The 19,546-nt window shown below is 37.8% G+C and overlaps 1 protein-coding gene across 1 annotated transcript; it reads right to left on the reverse strand.

The window, feature by feature from the left end:
- Window positions 1–415: 415 nt before the first annotated feature.
- On the reverse strand, window positions 416–18,722 carry LOC115221081 (poly(A) RNA polymerase, mitochondrial). The gene is made up of 7 exons (XM_029791294.2): window positions 18,584–18,722; window positions 15,822–16,228; window positions 9,351–9,563; window positions 7,671–7,888; window positions 6,666–6,886; window positions 4,148–4,204; window positions 416–2,567 (listed from the first exon to the last, which is right to left on the reverse strand). The coding sequence occupies exons 1-7, from the start codon at window positions 18,666–18,668 to the stop codon at window positions 2,257–2,259; spliced, it is 1,512 nt and encodes a 503-aa protein (XP_029647154.1). The 5' UTR covers window positions 18,669–18,722; the 3' UTR covers window positions 416–2,256.
- Window positions 18,723–19,546: the final 824 nt, after the last annotated feature.

Here is a 19,546-nt window from a genome sequence, read left to right on the forward strand (position 1 = left end):
CTGTTGACATTGTCTTACGCTTATTGACCACCTCCATATACTGCATTACTATTGTGAGGAATATTAATGAACTTATAAAGCAAAATATGTTGAATATACTCCTTTGTCACTTCCATTATAGCTTTGAAAAAATAACTTAAAATCAAACTGCACTCTTCAAAACTTGCATTAAGAATAAAGACAAGGTAAAATTACTACCTGCTTTTATAGCAGGTTGATGCAGGTAGTTTATCCCATACCCCTCCAACTTTTCATGCAATTGGAAAAACCGCATTATTTACGGGATGACCCATGGTAAAAGTATATAACTCTGCTTGCTTTAATCAACTAGACTGGTTTCAATCATGATTGAAAGCTCAACAGCTTGAGCAATAATAATATTCACACAAATAAAAGTTAACATGGAAAACAAAGATTGATGAAAAAATAATATTTTACTTGCATTAAAAACTGTATATATTTATCCTGATGATGACTGGTGTAATAATATAGAAGTGGGCAACCCCTTTTCTGATCTGTGGGCAATTGGCACTTGTTGACTTTAGGGAGTAGGAACTGGCTATTCCTGCACAAGGGCATTATTGGGTCAAAGGGACACTGCAATTACAACAGGGAGTCAAACCAGACTTGATTTGCTGAAAACTTTATAAAAACAGCCTCCCTAAACAGAATGGGTTAAAAAAAAAAAAGACTAAAGTGCAATAGATAAAATCCATTACAAAAATATTCAATTGATACCCAGTCGCTGATGTGCATATGTGTGGGGGGAGCGGTGAATGTATATAAATATATGTAAATATAAACATACCTTTTAAGTTGAAACTAGCCATATCCAGCTCATTACAACCACCTTACAATGTCATTCTAGCAACCACATCAAAATCTCAAAGCTATGAGATCATGCATGATTAACCCTCTAGCATTTAAACCAACCAAATACTGCCTAAATATTCTTGTTTTACATTCAGTCTGGTCAGATCCAGCCTTTCACACCTACTCAACAATGTTATTCTAAAAATAAACTATCACATCATTGAAATCTTGAAGCTACAAGAGCCAATGCATGATTAATGCAAAAATATGTAAATAATGTCTGTGTATAAATAAGCATTACATTTGACAGAATAATCTGAACATCAAAGGGTTAAATCACATAATCATTATTTAATGTCCATTTTCCATTCTGGCATAAGTTGGATGGTTTGACCAGAGCTGAAGAGTGAGAAGATTGCACCAGGACTAACTGCTTTGGCATGTTTTTTACAGCTGGATGCCTTTCCTAACACCAACCACCTTGCAGAGTTACTGGGTGCTTTTTTTCACACGGCACAAACACCGGCGAGGTTTACTTTGGCATGGTTTTTGCTACTGAATGGTCTTCTAAACTTCAACCATTTTGCAGAGTGGTCTGTGAATAAGAAAAAGTATAATGTTTGACCAAGTAGTCTAAATGCTAAAGGGTTTTTAATACTCTGGAAAGTGAAACTAAAGAGAGATCTATGAAGACAGCTTTGAATAAAAATCACAACTCTACAAAGCACAGGTAAGGTCCACAATGTATTAATGCTCCCACATCTGAGCTGGTGCTGCTGTTGCTGCACATGCAGATATCTTAGACTGCATCCAACATTCTGAACTCTACATTTTCTTAAATTTATGTAGCTCAGGGATGTTAAGTCGCAGACCTTTCCAATAAACTTTTGTATAATAGACTTGTTTTCCATTAATATTGGCCTCACATTTGCTTCATACAACAGAAGCGGGATTAATCACACTGGCTTTTACAGGTTTTAGTGATTCACAAAATGATTAAGTTCAATCTCAACTACCTGAGCACAAAAACATGCTATGGTCAGCTTTCCTTTTTCCCTACCTCTGGTATCAATAACATAAGACCCACTATATTGCAGTTGGATTTTAACCTTTCAACTGTGAAATTAAATTTCATGGTTATTCCAGTAACGATGTTAAATATCTTGCCAAAAAATAGAATTGGTATTTTCTGCAAGTCACATTGCCTCAGCTAACTTGAGATATCTCAACAGAAAATAGTTCCAAAAGATAAATTGGTGTATAAAAGTGCTTTCCACTGTTAGGAGTAATGAAATTCTGATTGGATAGATCTTGATTTCTGCAATAAAACGGTAAATTTAGTGTAGCCAACCCCTGCAAATATTGTCCTTGGGCTGCGAAATCAAAATTGATCAAAATAAATTAAATTGTTTTATTTACAGGTAAAAATAAAAAGAAGAAAAATCATCTGTATAAGTCGTGGACATTGAACTTTTTCTTTAAGACTCTTTTAGAGTCTTCAGTCAGAAATATATTGACTAGAGACATTCCAGAGTTGTTCAGATGCCACAATGTCGTTTTGAAGGTTTCAGTCAGTTTCATCATCTCTCTGCTGCTGACATTTTTGGCAATGTTCAATTCTATGTCTAATGGGTTTTCTATGTATAATGCTGAATAGTCTGGTTTTAGAAAACATTTTCCGTGCAATGGGGACAAAGCATGTTCTTTAAAGTCAAACACAGAATAGAAGTTGAAGAATTCTATCAACAGATCACCTGAAAATATAAAACAGAATTGTTTAATATTTGTTTCAATGAGAAAGATGTCAAATGAATTCATATTGAGGGAACAAACTGATATTATCAACAGTTCAGACATATTTAATGAAGGCATGGCTGTGTAGTTGAGCAGTCTTATTTGCAACCATGTGATTTCAGGTTCAATCCCACTGCATGGTACCTTAGGCAAGTAGTGTCTTCCACAACAACACCAAGCTAACCAAATCATTAGTGGATTTGGTAGATGGAGACTGCGTGGAAGCCTGTCGGGGTGTGTGAGTGTCTAATCTTTTATCCTTTTTGTCATTGGACTGCAGCCATGTTGGAGCACTGACTTGAAGAATTTTGTCAATCAAATCAAACACAGAACTTTCTTTTTTTTGTCTGAAGTCTAGAACTTATTCTATCAGTTTCTTTTGCTGAAACACTAAGTTACAAGGGTCATAAACAAACCAACAGCAGTTACTGGACATAGAAACAGCATAAACAACACCAATTATAAACACACACAAGCATAGAGTTTCCATTTGCTGAAATCCAGTTGCAAAGCATTGGTCAACCTTAGACTCTGCTCTGCAAGGGACACTTTCTCAAAAGATGCTTTGCAATGGAACTGAGCCCTTAGATTTACACTGAAATTGAAACTGTGGAGATCCCAGATAACTGAGTAGGAAATGAACTGTAGAAGCGGTCAAGATATCATCATCTTCATTTAATGTCTGTGGTCCATGCTGGTATGGGCTGGATGGTCTGACCAAAGCTGGCAAACTTGAAGGCTGCACCAGACTCCAGTCTGATTTGACATGGTTTCTACAGCTGGTTGCCTTTCTTAGTACCAACCACTTTACAGAATGTGCAAAGTGCTTTTACATGGCACTGCCAAGAGTGCTTTACACAACCAGAAGGATTGGTCTTCTGCTGTCTTGAGTATGACCAAGTGCCAGATATCTTGGTCCTTTGTCCTCTCGCCTGAAAGGTTCAGTTTCCTGAGGTTATTCTTCAGTACTTCATCCTATGTCTCCCTGGGTTTCCCACTTCCACGTGTTTCATCCACCTTGAGAGACCAGCACCTTTTTATGGAGCTGTCGGCATCCATCCGCATCACCTGACCAAACCAGCGCAGTCTCCTCCTCTCTTGAAAATATCCAAATCCAGATAAAAGCACCCCATGGTGTTCATAGAACAGTATTTCAACTTTCTGACTTCAGAAGTAGGAAGACTGTAAAATTGTTGAGTATTTCACTAGATTTCAGAACTGAGTTCTGATTCTGTGAATCTAGAAAAGAAGCCCACTTTGGTACTGTTATCTTGGCTCATCTTTGATTCTGTGTATGGACTGTGCATGAAACATCATATGCAGTTCATCTATCCATCCCTTAGTAAAAGAATCTTGTTCAGCAATGACAGACAACCATGATAAATTCAATTGTTGATGTTACTGTTTCAATAAATATCATCTAATAAGCCCTCTACCCACAAAAATAACTCCATTTTATAGGAATATTTCACACAATAAATCTGTAGAATCACATCTTCAGTGTACATTCTATAGAGAAGCATGAAAATGCTGATCTTACCTACTAAGGTTTCATCATCATCAATGGTTACATCTGTAGGCTGTGCATTTTCTTCAGCTAAAAAACAGAAAAGAATACAAGCGTCAACATAAAATCTATCAGTGTTTTGTTGGAGTGTTTCTGATATTTTATTCTGTGTCATAACTTACATCCAAGAAATGAGGAGATGTTTACTAGCATGTATTTTGTTTTTAATGTCATGTAGCCTTAAGAGAGAAGGCCTCTGAAACAACTTGTAGAAAGCAGTAATCCTCAGATCAAAGACCTGCCCCCTCCCCCAAACAAATACTTGCAACATGATGGACTCAACTAAAGGCAACCAAGGACCAGGTGATGGTTCAAGTCAGGTGGTTAGACTGACTATACCAGCCTAGAGCAAAGAAAGTAATTCTAACAGGCTTCCATATAGTGTTTTTTAAACTTCATTCACAAAGCTATCTAAACAGCATAGTTTTATATATTTTACTAGGGAGGTACAGGTTCAGAGAGACCAATTCATCCATCATCTCCACCCACAATTCCTAGGAGGATCATAGGAGGGTAGAATCCTCAGGTACATCCTCTAAAGCAGTGGTTCCCAAACTTTTTCAGGCTACCACCCACTTGATACCCAGGCCACATTCTTAGCAACCCCATCCCAACTAACCATCACAAACATAGACCTTTCTGAAGCAAATTCAGAGCAACTGTATTTCACAAATAAAACTTAACTTAACGAACCCATTATTTTGTTGTTTTTACATGCATCACCACCCTGTTATTGCCCCACTTTTTACATGAATTGCTACCCCCATTATGGCCCCACTTTTCTTCAACCCCCCCCCCCTTGGAACTTTCCACCACTCCCAGAAAAGCAATACCATCCACTCTGGTAACCACTGCTGTAAAGGGTCCTATCAGAAGTAACCATCATTATATCTTTCTGCCAGATTCCCAAGCTTGACCAACTGAAGCTATGGACAGCATCCACCCATCCCATTATTGGTCTACCCCTAAGCCTCCTGCCAGTTGCTTCGGCTTCAATAATCTGTCTTGCAATTCTTTCCTGCAACAATCTCATCACATATCCATAGGACTGGAATCATGATCTCTCAATGCAGAGAAGTAGTGGTTTGACCTGGACAGACTCCCTGAGCTCCAAGTTATGCACCCTCTCCACTAATGCTACTTCAAACCATCTTTCAGAGGAGACCCCATTTCAGTTGCTTGCATTTGTGATCATACTCTTTCAGTCTTGCTAGGTGGTCAGATTTTCACACTTTATTCTTCATATATTCTTTATAGAGTTTATATATATATATATATAAGCACGAATTTAATAATTAAAATAAATTTAATTCTATCTTCAAAACTACTTTTACGAGGAATTCATATAATTAAAAACGTTCAGCTTCCTGTTTCTACAGCCACTGCAAACTCGACCGTATCATCTGATAATTATCTCCCTTGTATAATGATAGTCCCATGATGGTTCTTAAGAGAGATAATTCTTTCATCAAATCAACTTATCAGAAATTATACAAAACTGATCTCATCTTATCGCCTTAAAGTTGACATTTCCTCGGTTTAATAAATATTTAAAAAATAAGTAGTATAAGTTAAAGTCTTCAAATCTAAGGTAAACTCAAGGAAAAGTCACAATCATCTTCATTGCTTATTTATAAGGACTGCAGTATAGCAAATCTCCATTCCTCTTGGAGATATAATCTCGTCTGTGATGTCAACCAGCTCGAGATTTCCCCACCTCCCACTACTTTTTGTCTATATCTTTAGACTTCTTCTGCTATATTACAGGGATGTAAACACACCAACATCGGTTATCAAGCGATGGGGGGCACAAACATAGACACACATATACACACACATACACATATATACATATATATATATATATCATCATCATCATCGTTTAATGTCTGCTTTCCATGCTAGCATGGGTTGGACTATATATATATATATATATATATATATATATATATACACACAATAGGCTTGTTTCAGTTTCCATCTACCAAATTCACTCACAAGGCTTTGGTCGGCCTGAGGCTATAGTAGAAAACACCTGCCCAAGGTGACACGCAGTGGGACTGAACCCGGAACCATGTGGTTAGGAACCAAGCTTCTTACTACACAGCCACTCTGGTGCCTGTGTGTGTGTGTACATATATATATATACATGCTTGCATATGTTTGATGAATCTGTTAAGGCAGATTTCCTATGCCCAGATGCCTTTACGCAGTGTGTGTGTATTTGTCTCCATAAGTCTTTGCACTGGCAGAGGTGACATGATTTATGTCTTCCGTAAATAAAATGACCAGCAGCATTTTGACAAGCAGAAATGTGGAATAAAGTGTCTTAGTTGGAAAAAAAATAACGGTCAGCATCAAGGACATTCAGCAGAGAGAATGAAAGTTTTCTTGAAACAATGCCAACCCGGAAAAGTGGACATAAAACAATGACGCTGATGATGATGGTGATGATGATGAAAGAACATTAGAAAGTAATGTGACATCTTACCGTTCAAAATGGATGAAAAAGATGGAAGGATCGGTTTTGCCCGAAGCTGTAGGAAGCAAATGACCAATAAAGACAGCATAAAGTTACTCAACCATGGCCCTGGGTGTTGGTGGCTGATGTTGTTTACTTTGGCCCAGTGTCGGACGGTGAAGATCAATGGACACACACGTCGGTCCATCACACCCAGCATGTACATTACATTAGACATAGTTACACCAGAACTGGAAAACAAAAAAATAAACAAACACATACAGTGATCCCTCAAAAATATTCGGAACAACTTTAAAAAAAAAAATAAACAGAAAAAATATATACTTTAGATAGATTTTTTTATGGTTATCTCTACAGATTTCCAGTAGAAATTAAAGTCAGCACTGATCTGCTATGTTTTGTAAACATTGTAACAATTCAGTGCCGGCTATGATTTCTACAGAAAATTCTTCCTTTAACATCCATTTTCCATGCTGGCTTGGATTGGACAATTTAAACAGAGCTGGGAAGCTGCACCAGGTTCCAGTTTAATTTACTTGGTTTCTATGGCTGGATACCCTTCCTAATGCCAATCACTTTACAGAGTGTGCTGGGTGCTTTTTACATGTCCCCAGCATGAGTGCTTTTTACACGACATTGGCACAGGACTCTTAAAGGTCAATCCTCTTCACCAGGGGATGCGGCCTTAACACTTTCGCCATGGAGGACGGGTCAGTGATTTAATAGCACTGCTAACACAGTGGGACACAGAATTGACTTATAAAGCCTCTAATATACTCGGTAGAATATTATGGTTGCACAACAAAATACAGTGTTCCTACAAGTAATTACTACTTTAAATAGAGTACATGCATGGCAGTGGGGTTAACCCACAGCTCTGATCAAAAGGTGTTCCAGCAATACGAACAAACTTCCACAACAATTCTAATGCTAAGTAATCAAAAATTTGCAGAATGATATTACCAATGTTGTCAAAAGTGAATGTTAAAAAGAAAGAAAAGAAAACGAGCTTACGTGTCCTGTAGAGATAAATCACATTCTATATCACAAGCTTCATGGTAGAACTTAATAATTGGAACACGTGCTCTTAATATTGGATTAATCCTAACACATGAAGGGATAAAATTCTCAATCATTTCAGCAAAAACCTTGAGATTCCGACAAGAGAAACTACGTTCTTCTTCATCATGCTTCAATTTGGTTAAAAACTTTAATCTGTTGTTTGTTTTCTCCTGAAATGAACAAAACGAAAGTTTTACTTTCCATTATATTTTATGGGATAAAGGATCATGACTCTTCATCATCATTTAACATCTGTTTTCCATGCTGGCATGGGTTGGACAGTTTGACAAGAGCCAGCAAGCTGAAGGATTGGACCAGGTACCAGTCATCTGTTTTGGTATGGTTTCTACAACTGGATGCCATTTCTATAGCCAACCACTTTTCAGAGTGTACTGAGTGCTTTATACATGGCACCAGTACAGGTGCTAAAAAGTTATTTTTAAACCCACATTTTTCTTTGAATTTTCACCACAGGTTGCCAGTGCCACCTGACTGGCTACCATGTCAGTGACACATAAAAAACATCATCCAAGCGTTACCAATGCCAGTACTGCCTGACCTGCCCTTGTGCCAGTGGCTCATAAAAAGCACCCACTACACTCTTGGAGTGGTTGGCATTAGGAAGGGCATCCAGCTGTAGAAACATTGCTAGATGAGATTGGAGCCTGGTGCAGCCTTCTGGCTTGCCAGCCCTCAGTCAAACCATCCAACCCATGCCAGCATGGCAAGCAGACATTAAACGATGATGATGATGATGGCGATGCCCAAATTTTTTAATGTGTTTAATCCCATTTTTTACTGAAAGATTCTGTTCAAAATGTTAGACTTCATCACCTCACAGCAAAATAATTTATTCCACTTAGTGAACGTTTCCTAGTTACTATTTACCTAACAGATGTAGGTGGATAATTAGCAGATCATCTGGAAATGTTACCTATGAGAGGCTGAGGTACCATCCATGGAAAGACTTAGCTCTCACCTGATATTTATACCCATATAAGTAAAATTAAAAATCAATATATTTCAATGTATCATCATCATCCTCGTTTAACATCCGTTTTCCATGCTGGCATGGGTTGGACGGTTCGATTGGGGTCTGGGAAGCCAGGAGGCTGCACCAGGCTTCAGTCTGATCTAGCAATGTTTCTGCAGCTGGATGCCCTTCCTAACGCCAACTACTCCAAGAGTGCAGTGGGTGCTTTTTATGTGCAACCGACACAGGGCCCCATTCGGATGGTGCTTTTTACCTGCCACCGGCACGGGGATCACAACTACAATTATGAATAAAAATGTCCATCTCTTAAAAGCATCTTCATCTCTAAATGAAGAATTTAATTTGTAGAAAAATTAGTTTGAGAAACAAGATATATTTTGGGTTTTGATAATATAGAAGTTAAATGAGTGTTTATTAAGTCAAGTTAGATATTTTATTTTATATACATTAATTTATACTCTACTTTAGAATGGCTTAAGACAACAAAAATTGTGAAGTTTGGGGGATTACAAAGTAAAATGGTTCTTAGTGGAATGATTCTTATGTCATTGATAAATATCAACACATCATTGGCCTAAAAACAGAACTTGAGATGTTTAGTCCTTTAGCATTCAGATAAAATTGCTTCCTCAACTTACCTGTGATTTCGAAGTACACAAGTTCAAGATCATATCAAGATCACAGTTGTTACGGCCAAATCCATTAACGGAAGAACCAAACGGATATACATGACAGTGAGGAAATAGACTCTTCAACATGTCTTCCAGAGTTGAACAGATGAAAAAACGAAGACGCTGGCCTAAATCAGTTAAATGCAGGTGCTGATAAAGCATTTCCATTTGTTCTGTCATCTAAAAATAAAAGAAAAAATACATAAATAAGAAAGTCTTTTTCTTCATTTTTGTCTTTATTTCGTCAGGAAGGGAAGAACATCACCCATGAGCCTCTACTTTTTCAGGGCACCTGAAAGTGGTTGGTGAGAAGGAGTTGTCCTCACATTGAAGACCTGGTCTAAATGTTTGATTCAAAGTGGACACAGAATGCACCTAAGAACCAAGTGATGGTGTTAGACTAAAACAGTTTAAACTGACCACCCAAGAGCTCAAAATGCTCAGGACTGAAATAAATACAAGGCAGCTAAATCCAACCTTTTGACAATTCCACTGATCCCCAAACTGGGATTCAAAACAATGAAAAAGTTGACCTTGGCAAGATTTGAACCAAGAACACAGAAAGCCAAAATAAATAAAACATCTGCCAATTTGCCACTTAGCAATAACATTTAATGCAGTGAGCATTAAGAATTTAACTAGAGATAATAATAATAATAATAATAATAATAATAATAATAATAATAATAATCCTGTCTACTATAAGCACAAGGCCTGAAATTTGAGGGGAGGGGACTAGTCAATTACATCGACCCCAGTGTTTCACTGGTACTTAATTTATCAATCCCAAAAGGATGGAAGGCTAAGTCGACCTTGACAGAATTTGAATTCTAAACATAAAGATGGACGAAATGCCGCTAAGCATTCCACCCAGCATACTAACAATTCTGCCAGCTTGCTGCCTTAAAGATGATAGTAATAATCATTATTTAGCATCCACTTTTCCATGTTTGCATGGGTCAGACAGAATTTGTTGGGGCAGATTTTCTACAGCCGGATGCTTTTCCAGTTGCCAACACTTGCCTGTTTCCAAGCAAAGCAATATTTCCCCATGGCCAGACACATTTTTCACAGAAGACTAGCAACAAACAACCCTGATTGTAGTCACTCATCTACAATCATCACATGATGTCAAAACAAGGACACACACACACACATACATACAATTATGCATACACACAACAGGCTTCCACACAGTTACTGCCTACCAAATCCACTCACGTGGCATTGATTGACCTGGCGCCGTGATAGCAGACTCTTGCCTGAAGTACCACACAGTGGGACTGAACCCAAAATCACATGATTGAGAAGCAAGCTTCTGAACCTCACAACTTTGTCTGTGGTGACAAAAAAGAAACAGTATTAGTCAATAAATATTCATCATCATCATCATCATCGTTTAACGTCCGTTCTCCATGCTAGCATGGGTTGGACGGTTCGACCAGGGATCTGGGAAGCCAGAAGGCTGCACCAGGCTCCGGTCTTATCTGGCAAAGTTTTTACAGCTGGATGCCCTTCCTAACGCCAACCACTCCGTGAGTGTAGTGGGTGCTTTTTACGTACCACCTGCACTGGTGCCAGGCAAGGCTGGCATCAGCCACGGTCGGATTGGTGCATTTTATGGAAGCCAGTCAAAGCGGCACTGGCTTCGGCTACGATTTGGATGGTGCTTTTTACGTGCCACCGACAAGTGTAAAATACCTAGTCTCAACATGTTGCCAATCCTCTATAACAACTATTTCAATACACCTGCTCCTACTGACCCCTATATTATGGCCGCGACTGTATGTATTACCATCATCTTGCAAATACAGGTTACAACTCCAGGTATGTTTCAGTATTATTTTGACCTCATAAGCAAGGCATAGCCTTCATTATATTTTCCAAAGCAGAGGGCAATGATTAGCATAAGAAAATAGGATTACTTAGAAATTAAATAATTCAGAGACATCATCCATAAGACAACAAAAATTAAGTTATTAATATAGCAAGCCTTAGAAAACAGACTATGGCACTTGTCAAGAATAACTTGCAGCACAATTTCCTCTTACAACAATCTATGAATCATCAGTTCCTCCGTGTCATCCATCATTCTTAGACACCATGTGAAACACTACACAATGCATTGTGCTTTGCTTAATTACAATGTTTTTCTTTCATTTAAAAGAGTGTTTCACAATTCTAATTCAACCGTTTCAATTGATAAACAGATAAGATTTGTTACTTAGATAATACAGGGTGCGTAAGGCATTCGAGAACATACCACTTTTGGGTCACTGCTGCATTTTTTGTTAACTCTGTATAATCTTTGTTTCAGAAAATAATAATGGCAGACCCTCAGCTTACTCAAGAAATAAAGAGGCATGTTGTTATTGTAGTTAAAAAAGCTGAGCAATATCTCGATTCTTAAAAGTTGCCAGATCTTTCATCTACAAAGTTTGTAAGGAGCTAGAGACTGAAGATGAAAACATATCACCAGTAGCAAAGCATAAAAAGCATTCTAAATGCTCTGAAATCATCAGAACACCTGAATTTATCCAACAAGTTCAACAGGCCATTGATTACAATCCCAGAAAGTTCATGAGGTCAATTGCAAAAGATCTCCAGGTGTCAGAAGGCACAGTCAGAAATGTTGTCCACAAAGACATCAGATATAATTCTTATATGATGAGGAAGGGTCAATTTGTCAGAAAAAGCAAAAGAAAATCACTACATCAGATCTAAAAGGCTCTTACACAAACTGGAAAATCCAGCAGAGGATTTGAAGATTTTCTCAAACGAGAAAAACTTCGACCAAAATCAAAGTTAACAAAAGAAATGACAGATGGTTATGTGCAAACCCATCTCAAGTTCCAAGTGTTATGCATACAAAATTTCCTGCAACTGTCATGGTTTTAGGGGTTGTTAGCATTGAAGGACAAGTGATGCCTCCTTACTTCTTTCCACAAGGCCTTAGAATTAACTCTGTCACCTACATTGGGGTCCAGGAAACAATTGTTACGCCCTGGATAGACAGCGTATGCAATGGAAGGCCATATGTGTTTCGGTAAGACTCTGCACTATCACACATGGCTCTAGTAACACAGGAATGGATGGCTGAAAATTTTCATGATCACATAACCCCTAACATTTGGCCTCCTAATTCCCCAGATTTCAATCCACTGGACTATTAAATGTGGAGCATTGATGAGAGAGAGATCAATGAACACGCCCATAGCACCAAAGATTCTTTGAAAGCTGCCATAGTCAGAGTAATGTCCAAAATGAACCAGGACCACTTGATTCGAGCTTGTAGATGATTTAGATTTCAAATAGAAGCAGTTGTTGAAGCTGAAGTTGGCTTTATTGAATAACATTATAGAAAAGAAGGTTTATTTTTATCCTTATAGCATTTTTGGCTAAATAAAATTATTATCTGTTATTACTGTTATTATCAATGTTTTTTTTTGTTGTTGTTTTTTTATAAATATAAATCTATCCTCCGCACCCTGTATATTAGCAATAGAGCTGTTAACAGGATAATGATTGATTTGGTGTGTTAAGATCTTTGAAAAAGTTACTACTTCTGTAAATAGTAAAGGAATTATCGTAGATTATAATGACAAGAGAGTCTCACAAGTGAGAGGTTGTATAAGAGAAAAATTGAATAGTAAAGTCAGAACATGCAACTACAGGAAAGAAAGAAATTGTCAACGTAACATAGAAGTTGAAAGAAAATTGGCTATGAAGCCGATGTAGCCAAGGGAGACAACTGATATAGTAGAGAAATTAATGACACAGGCGAAAAAGTTAGCTGAAGTGAGATCAAAAGTATAAGATATAAAAGCAGATAAAGCTCAAATAACCTGTCCAATGCACGTCAGGTGTTGGAAACAAATAGCCACCACCACCACCCACCACTGCCGAATGAAATCGAAGACACGTAGCAAAACATTATTAACAAAATTCGTGGATTTCTGCATCTAAATAGAATTAAGAATATTTATAAAATGATCAATTTTCGCAAAACTCATTACTACTACTACTACTACTACTACCACCACCACCACCAACAACAACAACAACAATGCCAAAGGCCTCAGTCATTGCCTTTGTGAGGCACAACACTCAAAGGGTACTTTTCACATGCCACCGGCATTGGCCCCTTTGTCTCCATGAGGCCCAACTCTCAATGTTCTGAAAATGTAATTTTCCCAAATAAAGTGCACTTCTTATTGAAGCTATAGGATGCTACCCAGGGACTCAAGCTAATGGAAGTCATTATATAACCTTTGTTTTTTTTCTGGTGTCATCTCTTTTTTTCCTATTACCACTCTATACTCATCTAACACCATGTCCTGAAACATATGCATATTGAGTTCTACACCAGGTTATTAGTCTCACTATGCCTAAGTGAAATATTAAAAAATTACATATTGTTACGCCGCACGCTCGACTCAGGACCCTAAGCCTTCTGGGTCGATAACGGGCCCTAAGTCGCGACGACGATCACGCTCAGTCAAACGGAAGCTCACCACAGAAAGCGGGGGTGGGCAGTGAACGCAAGCCAGAAACCAACACAACAACAACAAAGAAGAGAGGCAGCGGAGGCAACGTACATTTAACACTTTATAACTTCACAAAATCAATCAAAACATTTCAAAACAAAAGCATTTAACTACAAGGTTAACAAACATTTAACAGATCGTACAGAGTTAAAAAAAAAATAATCAATGCATTTAGCAAAATACAACGCCCGACAACAATCAGTTGACATGCAACACAATACAGAATTTGGGAAACAATCAAAACAAATAGTCTTTCTCTTTCTTTTCCTTCTTTTTACAGTCTCTTTCTCTTTCCTTTTCTCCTTCTAACACAATGTTCTTTTTCTTTTAGAAACACATCTGTCCAACCCATGCTAGCATGGAGAACGGACGCTAAATGATGATCTTACAGTTCTCTTTTTTTTCCTTTTCTTTTCAACAGATTACGTCATAGAGTCCTCCTTTTTTTTACATTCACACATCAAAGTTCAAAACATAAATAAACATTACCACATCTTCCTCATCCGCAACACTCAAAACAAAACTCCACTATATCAGTCCGAATTCAAAATGTCTCTCTCTGCCCCCTACACTGTCATCTTCTTTACTACCTCTATCTGTCTCTCGCCGTCTTCATCTCTAACTCCCTGCCTGTCTTCTTCACTTCGCCATTATCATCTCTTGGCTGGCTGTCCGCATCAACTGACCATCTCTCCAAACTACTGCCTCTTGCTAACTGACATCTCCAACACCAATGCCCATCGCATTTATAAAGGGTGGCATTTTTGTTTTTTTATAAACTTTCCCTGACCATGCTGGGATCAGAGATCAGTCCCTAAAATCATTATTTACCATGGCTGTTGACAGGTCAAAGGAGATTTTTTCGTCGTCCTGAACAACTGGAGTGCCAGTTCAACTCCAACCAACGGAACTAGGGCACAATGTTCTCCTGTTAATTTACCTCCGTAACAATATACATATATATATGGTCCAACCCATTCTAGCATGGAAAACGGACATTAAATGATGATGATGATGAGATATATATATATATATATATATATATATATATAAGCACCAAACGACCATGGCCGTTGCCAGCCTCCTCTGGCCCCTGTGCCAGTGACACGTAAAAAGCACCCACTACACTCATGGAGTGGTTGGTGTTAGGAAGGGCATCCACCTGTGGAAACTCTGCCAGATCAGACTGGAGCCTGGACAGCCTCCTGGCTGCCCAGACCCCAGTCAGACTGTCCAACCCATGCTAGCATGGAAAACGGATGTTTGATGATGATATAAGTAAACAAATGGGGTGTGAGTTGTGTTACATGGATACATCAAGGGTTGAACAGACAGAACACAACAAGGAGAACTTAGACAAAAGCAGAGCAAACAGGAAACTAAACGAAAACTTAACGGACAGGAAATATAGACAAAGACACGATACACAGAATATTTGCAGTTAATGACCCAAAATATCGTGTATTGTGTCTTCATCTATATTTCCTGTCTGTTAAGTTTTTGTCTAGCTTGCCATTTGCTCTACTTTTGTCTCACTTTTTCTCCTTGTGTTCTGTCTGTTCAACTCTTGATATAAATACACACACACACATATGATGGGCTTCTTTCAGTTTCTATCTACCAAATCCATTGACAAGGCTAAAATATAAGACACTTGCTGAAGGTGCCACATGGAGAGACTGAACCAGAGACCACACGGTTGGGAAGCAAGCTTCTAAACCACACAGCCACAACTGTACCTAAGCCACCCCTGCACCCATACAAGGGTGGAACTCGAGTACATCAAGTTAGGACATGCAACAGCTTGAAAGGAACGGATGAAGCATCATCTGTTTCCAACCACAACTCACCATCACTGTCACCAGTATTACTTCCATGCTTTCATACTTACAGAGTCGACAGCACCAAGATCAGACAACAGCAAAGGTGTTTCTTCAATGGAACGGACAAGCGAAGATCCAGTAGGAATTTCTGCCTTCTTTTTGCTAAACTGTGATGGCAAACACAACAGACGGGTTTCAGCAGGTATTTTTTTGTCATTCTGAAAATGGCTAACAGAAGACAGCAAATTTGGAATACAGGATTGCTTCTTAAATTCAATAAGAACGTAATTCTTTACATTTTGGAAATGCATGGCATTTGCTATTTTACCAAATTGTTGGCAATACTGATAGACATAATTGCTCTCTTCTTTGTTGTTCAGCTTAACCAGAATGCTTCTGTGGGCTTCAGCTTTTCGTTCTATGCAAAGTTGGCTGAAACTCTTCCGATAGGTGTTATAACCGGATGATTTGCTTCCTGTAAAAATAAGCAGAAAAAAAAAGGGATCAGATATGTTGATTAATTTCTAAATGAGAGGAGATTTGGTTATAATTTTTCAAACTATTAATGTAATCTTTAGCAATTTTTTAAAATTTCAGTCACTGGATTGTGGCCATGCTTGAGCATTATCTTCAAAGGTTTTTGACAATCATATAAACCCAAGTATTTATTTTCAAGTCTGGTATCTATTTGTCAAACCACTAAGTTATGGAGCATAAGCATAAACGTGGACACACACATAAATACACAGGTACGTACGCACACACACATATGATGAGTTTCTTTCAGTTTCTGTCAAGCACAAGCACTCACAAGGCTCTGGTCAGTTAAGGGCTATTGTAGAAGACACTTTCTCCAAGGTGCCAAACAGTGGGACTGAACCCAAGACCACATATTCACACTTGTAAGGTGGCAAGCTGACAAAATGGAAATTTTAGCTGTGATCCCTGTGCCGGTGGCACGTAAAAAGCACCAACTGATTGTAGCCGTTGCCAGCCTCGCCTGGCACATAAAAAGCACCCACTACACTCACAGAGCGGTTGGCATTAGGAAGGGCATCCAGGTGTAGAAACACTGCCAGATCAGACTGGAGCAGCCTTCTGGCTTCCCAGACTCCAGTCGAACCGTCCAACCCATGCTAGCAAACGGACATTAAACGATGATAATGCTGTACACTTTGATTAACATACCTATTCTATTGACAAATATATTACTATATTTTTTCCTGACTAATGGATTTTTATATGGCTATATATATATATATATATATATATATTGTATTTGCAAGATTCTTCATGTGGACTTGTGTGTTGAAACAAATTGTTTTGTATCGTGAGAGGGTCATTACGTGAAGTAATCAGTTAGTAGGTTGGTTAACTAACCAAATGACTAACAATAAAGAAAACTAACCAGTGCGCGTTAATTATTGGCATAATGACCCTCCAAGGATACAGCATACAAACACTTTAGTTGACCAATGTTTTTTCTTGTATACCATAACTTGACCCCAGTACCTGACTGGTACTTATTTCATCAGAAAATACCCGGAAAATTGAAATGCAAAATCGACCTCAACGGAATTTGAACAGAGAACGTAAAGGGCCATAACTAAATACCTGTGAACACTTTTACCCAACATTTTAACGATTCTCTAACAAGAACACGTTTCTCAAACTAAGATCTCTGTAACGTGGGGTCCGCGACCTGGCTGTAACTATTTCACTTCGCTTACATCGATAATGACCTTGAGAAAGGCATAAATGTCACAACACAGTCTTTTTTGTAATATCTTGCCAACAGGTAGATTGTCATTGGCGTGTTTTGTGGAGAGTTATTTTTTTTTTTCCGTTTCCAAGACCTCATGAAAATGTTTACCTTGTTCCAGGAACATACCAAAGTGCTTTTTAATTATTTATTACAAAACTAAAAAACGAAACTAGAAATTGCTTGATTCTATCGTTAGCGGGTCTTCAGTGAATTTCATATCGGAAACGGAAGGGTCAGACGTTTAAAAATTATGGATTTTAGAAAAGGCTCCCCTCCCAAATATTGTTTTATAAATGCACGGTGCAAAAAGAATTGTAAAAATCCCTACCAAAACAGAGAAATTCCAACTTGTTTGGGATAGTTTTTCAGAAAGTTCAAAACAAAGTCACATTCGATGAAGAAAGCCATACATTATAGGAAAAATAACTAAATATCCTTTACTTCACTTTTACCCAGAAAACAAAAAAAAACATTCACTTTTTACAAGATAAACTCTTATTATTATTAAACAGAACCGAATTCCGGCGAATAACTAAACCCTTGAAAGACCTCATTATTGTTTGACCCAAGGTTAAGAGTTAGCACAACACGATCAAACTATAACCAGACATCACAGCAAAGACAGTCCTATGTTTTCCCAGGGACCACATTATTCATTCAATATATATATCCTTCTTTTCTAAGACAGAAGACTATTATTTGAGAAATTCTATTATTAGGACGGAGACCAGGAATACAAACAATACGTGAGGGTGTATTTCATAAACAACAAGTCCTTTAAACCTTACTACAATATATGTTATTGTTTAACGTCAGGTCTGCTCTGAGCAAAAGTGTTCCACTTGTAACAATCCCAATATTTTTGTACATGTATGACTACACTGTCTGTGTCATTTGTTTTTCAGTGCGAATTGATAGAGAGAGAGAAAGTGATTTGTCTGCTATTTCTAGCAGGTCGAGCGACTGTGTAGTAGCTTCCTTGTTGGTTCGACTGGAATATTAAACATTGTTATATAGATGTGTGTGTACATTCTTATGTGTTACAGATACAGAAATGACCCATACCTTCTTTAATCCTAGGTGCGGAATATGAATAATTCCTAATAGGACGGGCAAACTTAGACACGGACGACATCATTATTGAGGCCATGTGCTGCTAATTGCATTCAACGCACGGCCCTCAATTACTAAACCAGTACAACGAACAAGAGGCATCTGGTCGAATTGAAATTTTTTTATTTAAGTATCACAGCGATAAGGCACCAAAAGGGAATGACTCTCCCCAGAAACAACAGCAATAAATAGTCTTCTTTAAATAAAAAGAAAATTTTAAAAGTGAGGAAAAATATATTTTCATAAATATCAGAAACCATAATTTTGACACCAAATAATAAATATTTAAGTGAAGTTTTTTGAATGATCAATCTGTTTCTGCAACGTCGCAATCGTTTTAGTTTTAAGACACGGTCTCATATATAATCATTCGCCTGGAAAGTTCATCTCCAAAATAAACATATATAAATAGTTTGATATCAGATTATTTCCCTAAAAACCGATGAGCAAATATGCCCAATATATCTTGTTGAATGTTCGAGTTATTAGGGTACTAATGCTTTTACAGGGTTGGCAGGTATCCTGTTGCATTGGCCCAAATTTGTTACCTTGTTAGTCAAACATTTAATTACATCATTGATTAGCGAATAAACCTCTACTGATATGATCTTGTTAAATTTCTTCAGCCCACTCCAAGTTTTTCAAATTTTCAACAGGTTATTTTTAGAAAAAAATGTAATTCTGATGTAATTTTGCATGCGGATGACGAAATTCACATTTTTTTTTCCTGGAAATTTGAAAATGGAAAACTTGAAATGGTTGGGAGAAATTTAACGATCTCAAGATCCCAGAAATGAAATAATATACTGTTCAATGACCTGACCTATTGACAATGAAATCATTTTCTGCCGGTGACTTGTTACTTTGGTCTAATCTTCGACGGACCGATAAACAAAGAAACAATTTACGATAATT

The sequence above is a fragment of the Octopus sinensis genome, linkage group LG17 (assembly GCF_006345805.1).
Source record: "Octopus sinensis linkage group LG17, ASM634580v1, whole genome shotgun sequence".
Taxonomy (NCBI): Eukaryota; Metazoa; Mollusca; class Cephalopoda; order Octopoda; family Octopodidae; genus Octopus; species Octopus sinensis.

Excerpts from the sequence above, each read along its gene's own strand:
- LOC115221081 (XM_029791294.2), bottom strand. The coding sequence starts at position 18,668 with ATGGCCTCAATAATGATGTCGTCCGTGTCTAAGTTTGCCCGTCCTATT. Across the intron at positions 6,887-7,670 it reads GATTTATCTCTACAGGACAC|TTCTGGTGTAACTATGTCTA; the intron begins GTAAGCTCGTTT and ends TTTGTTTTCCAG. Across the intron at positions 2,568-4,147 it reads TGATGATGAAACCTTAGTAG|GTGATCTGTTGATAGAATTC; the intron begins GTAAGATCAGCA and ends TTATATTTTCAG.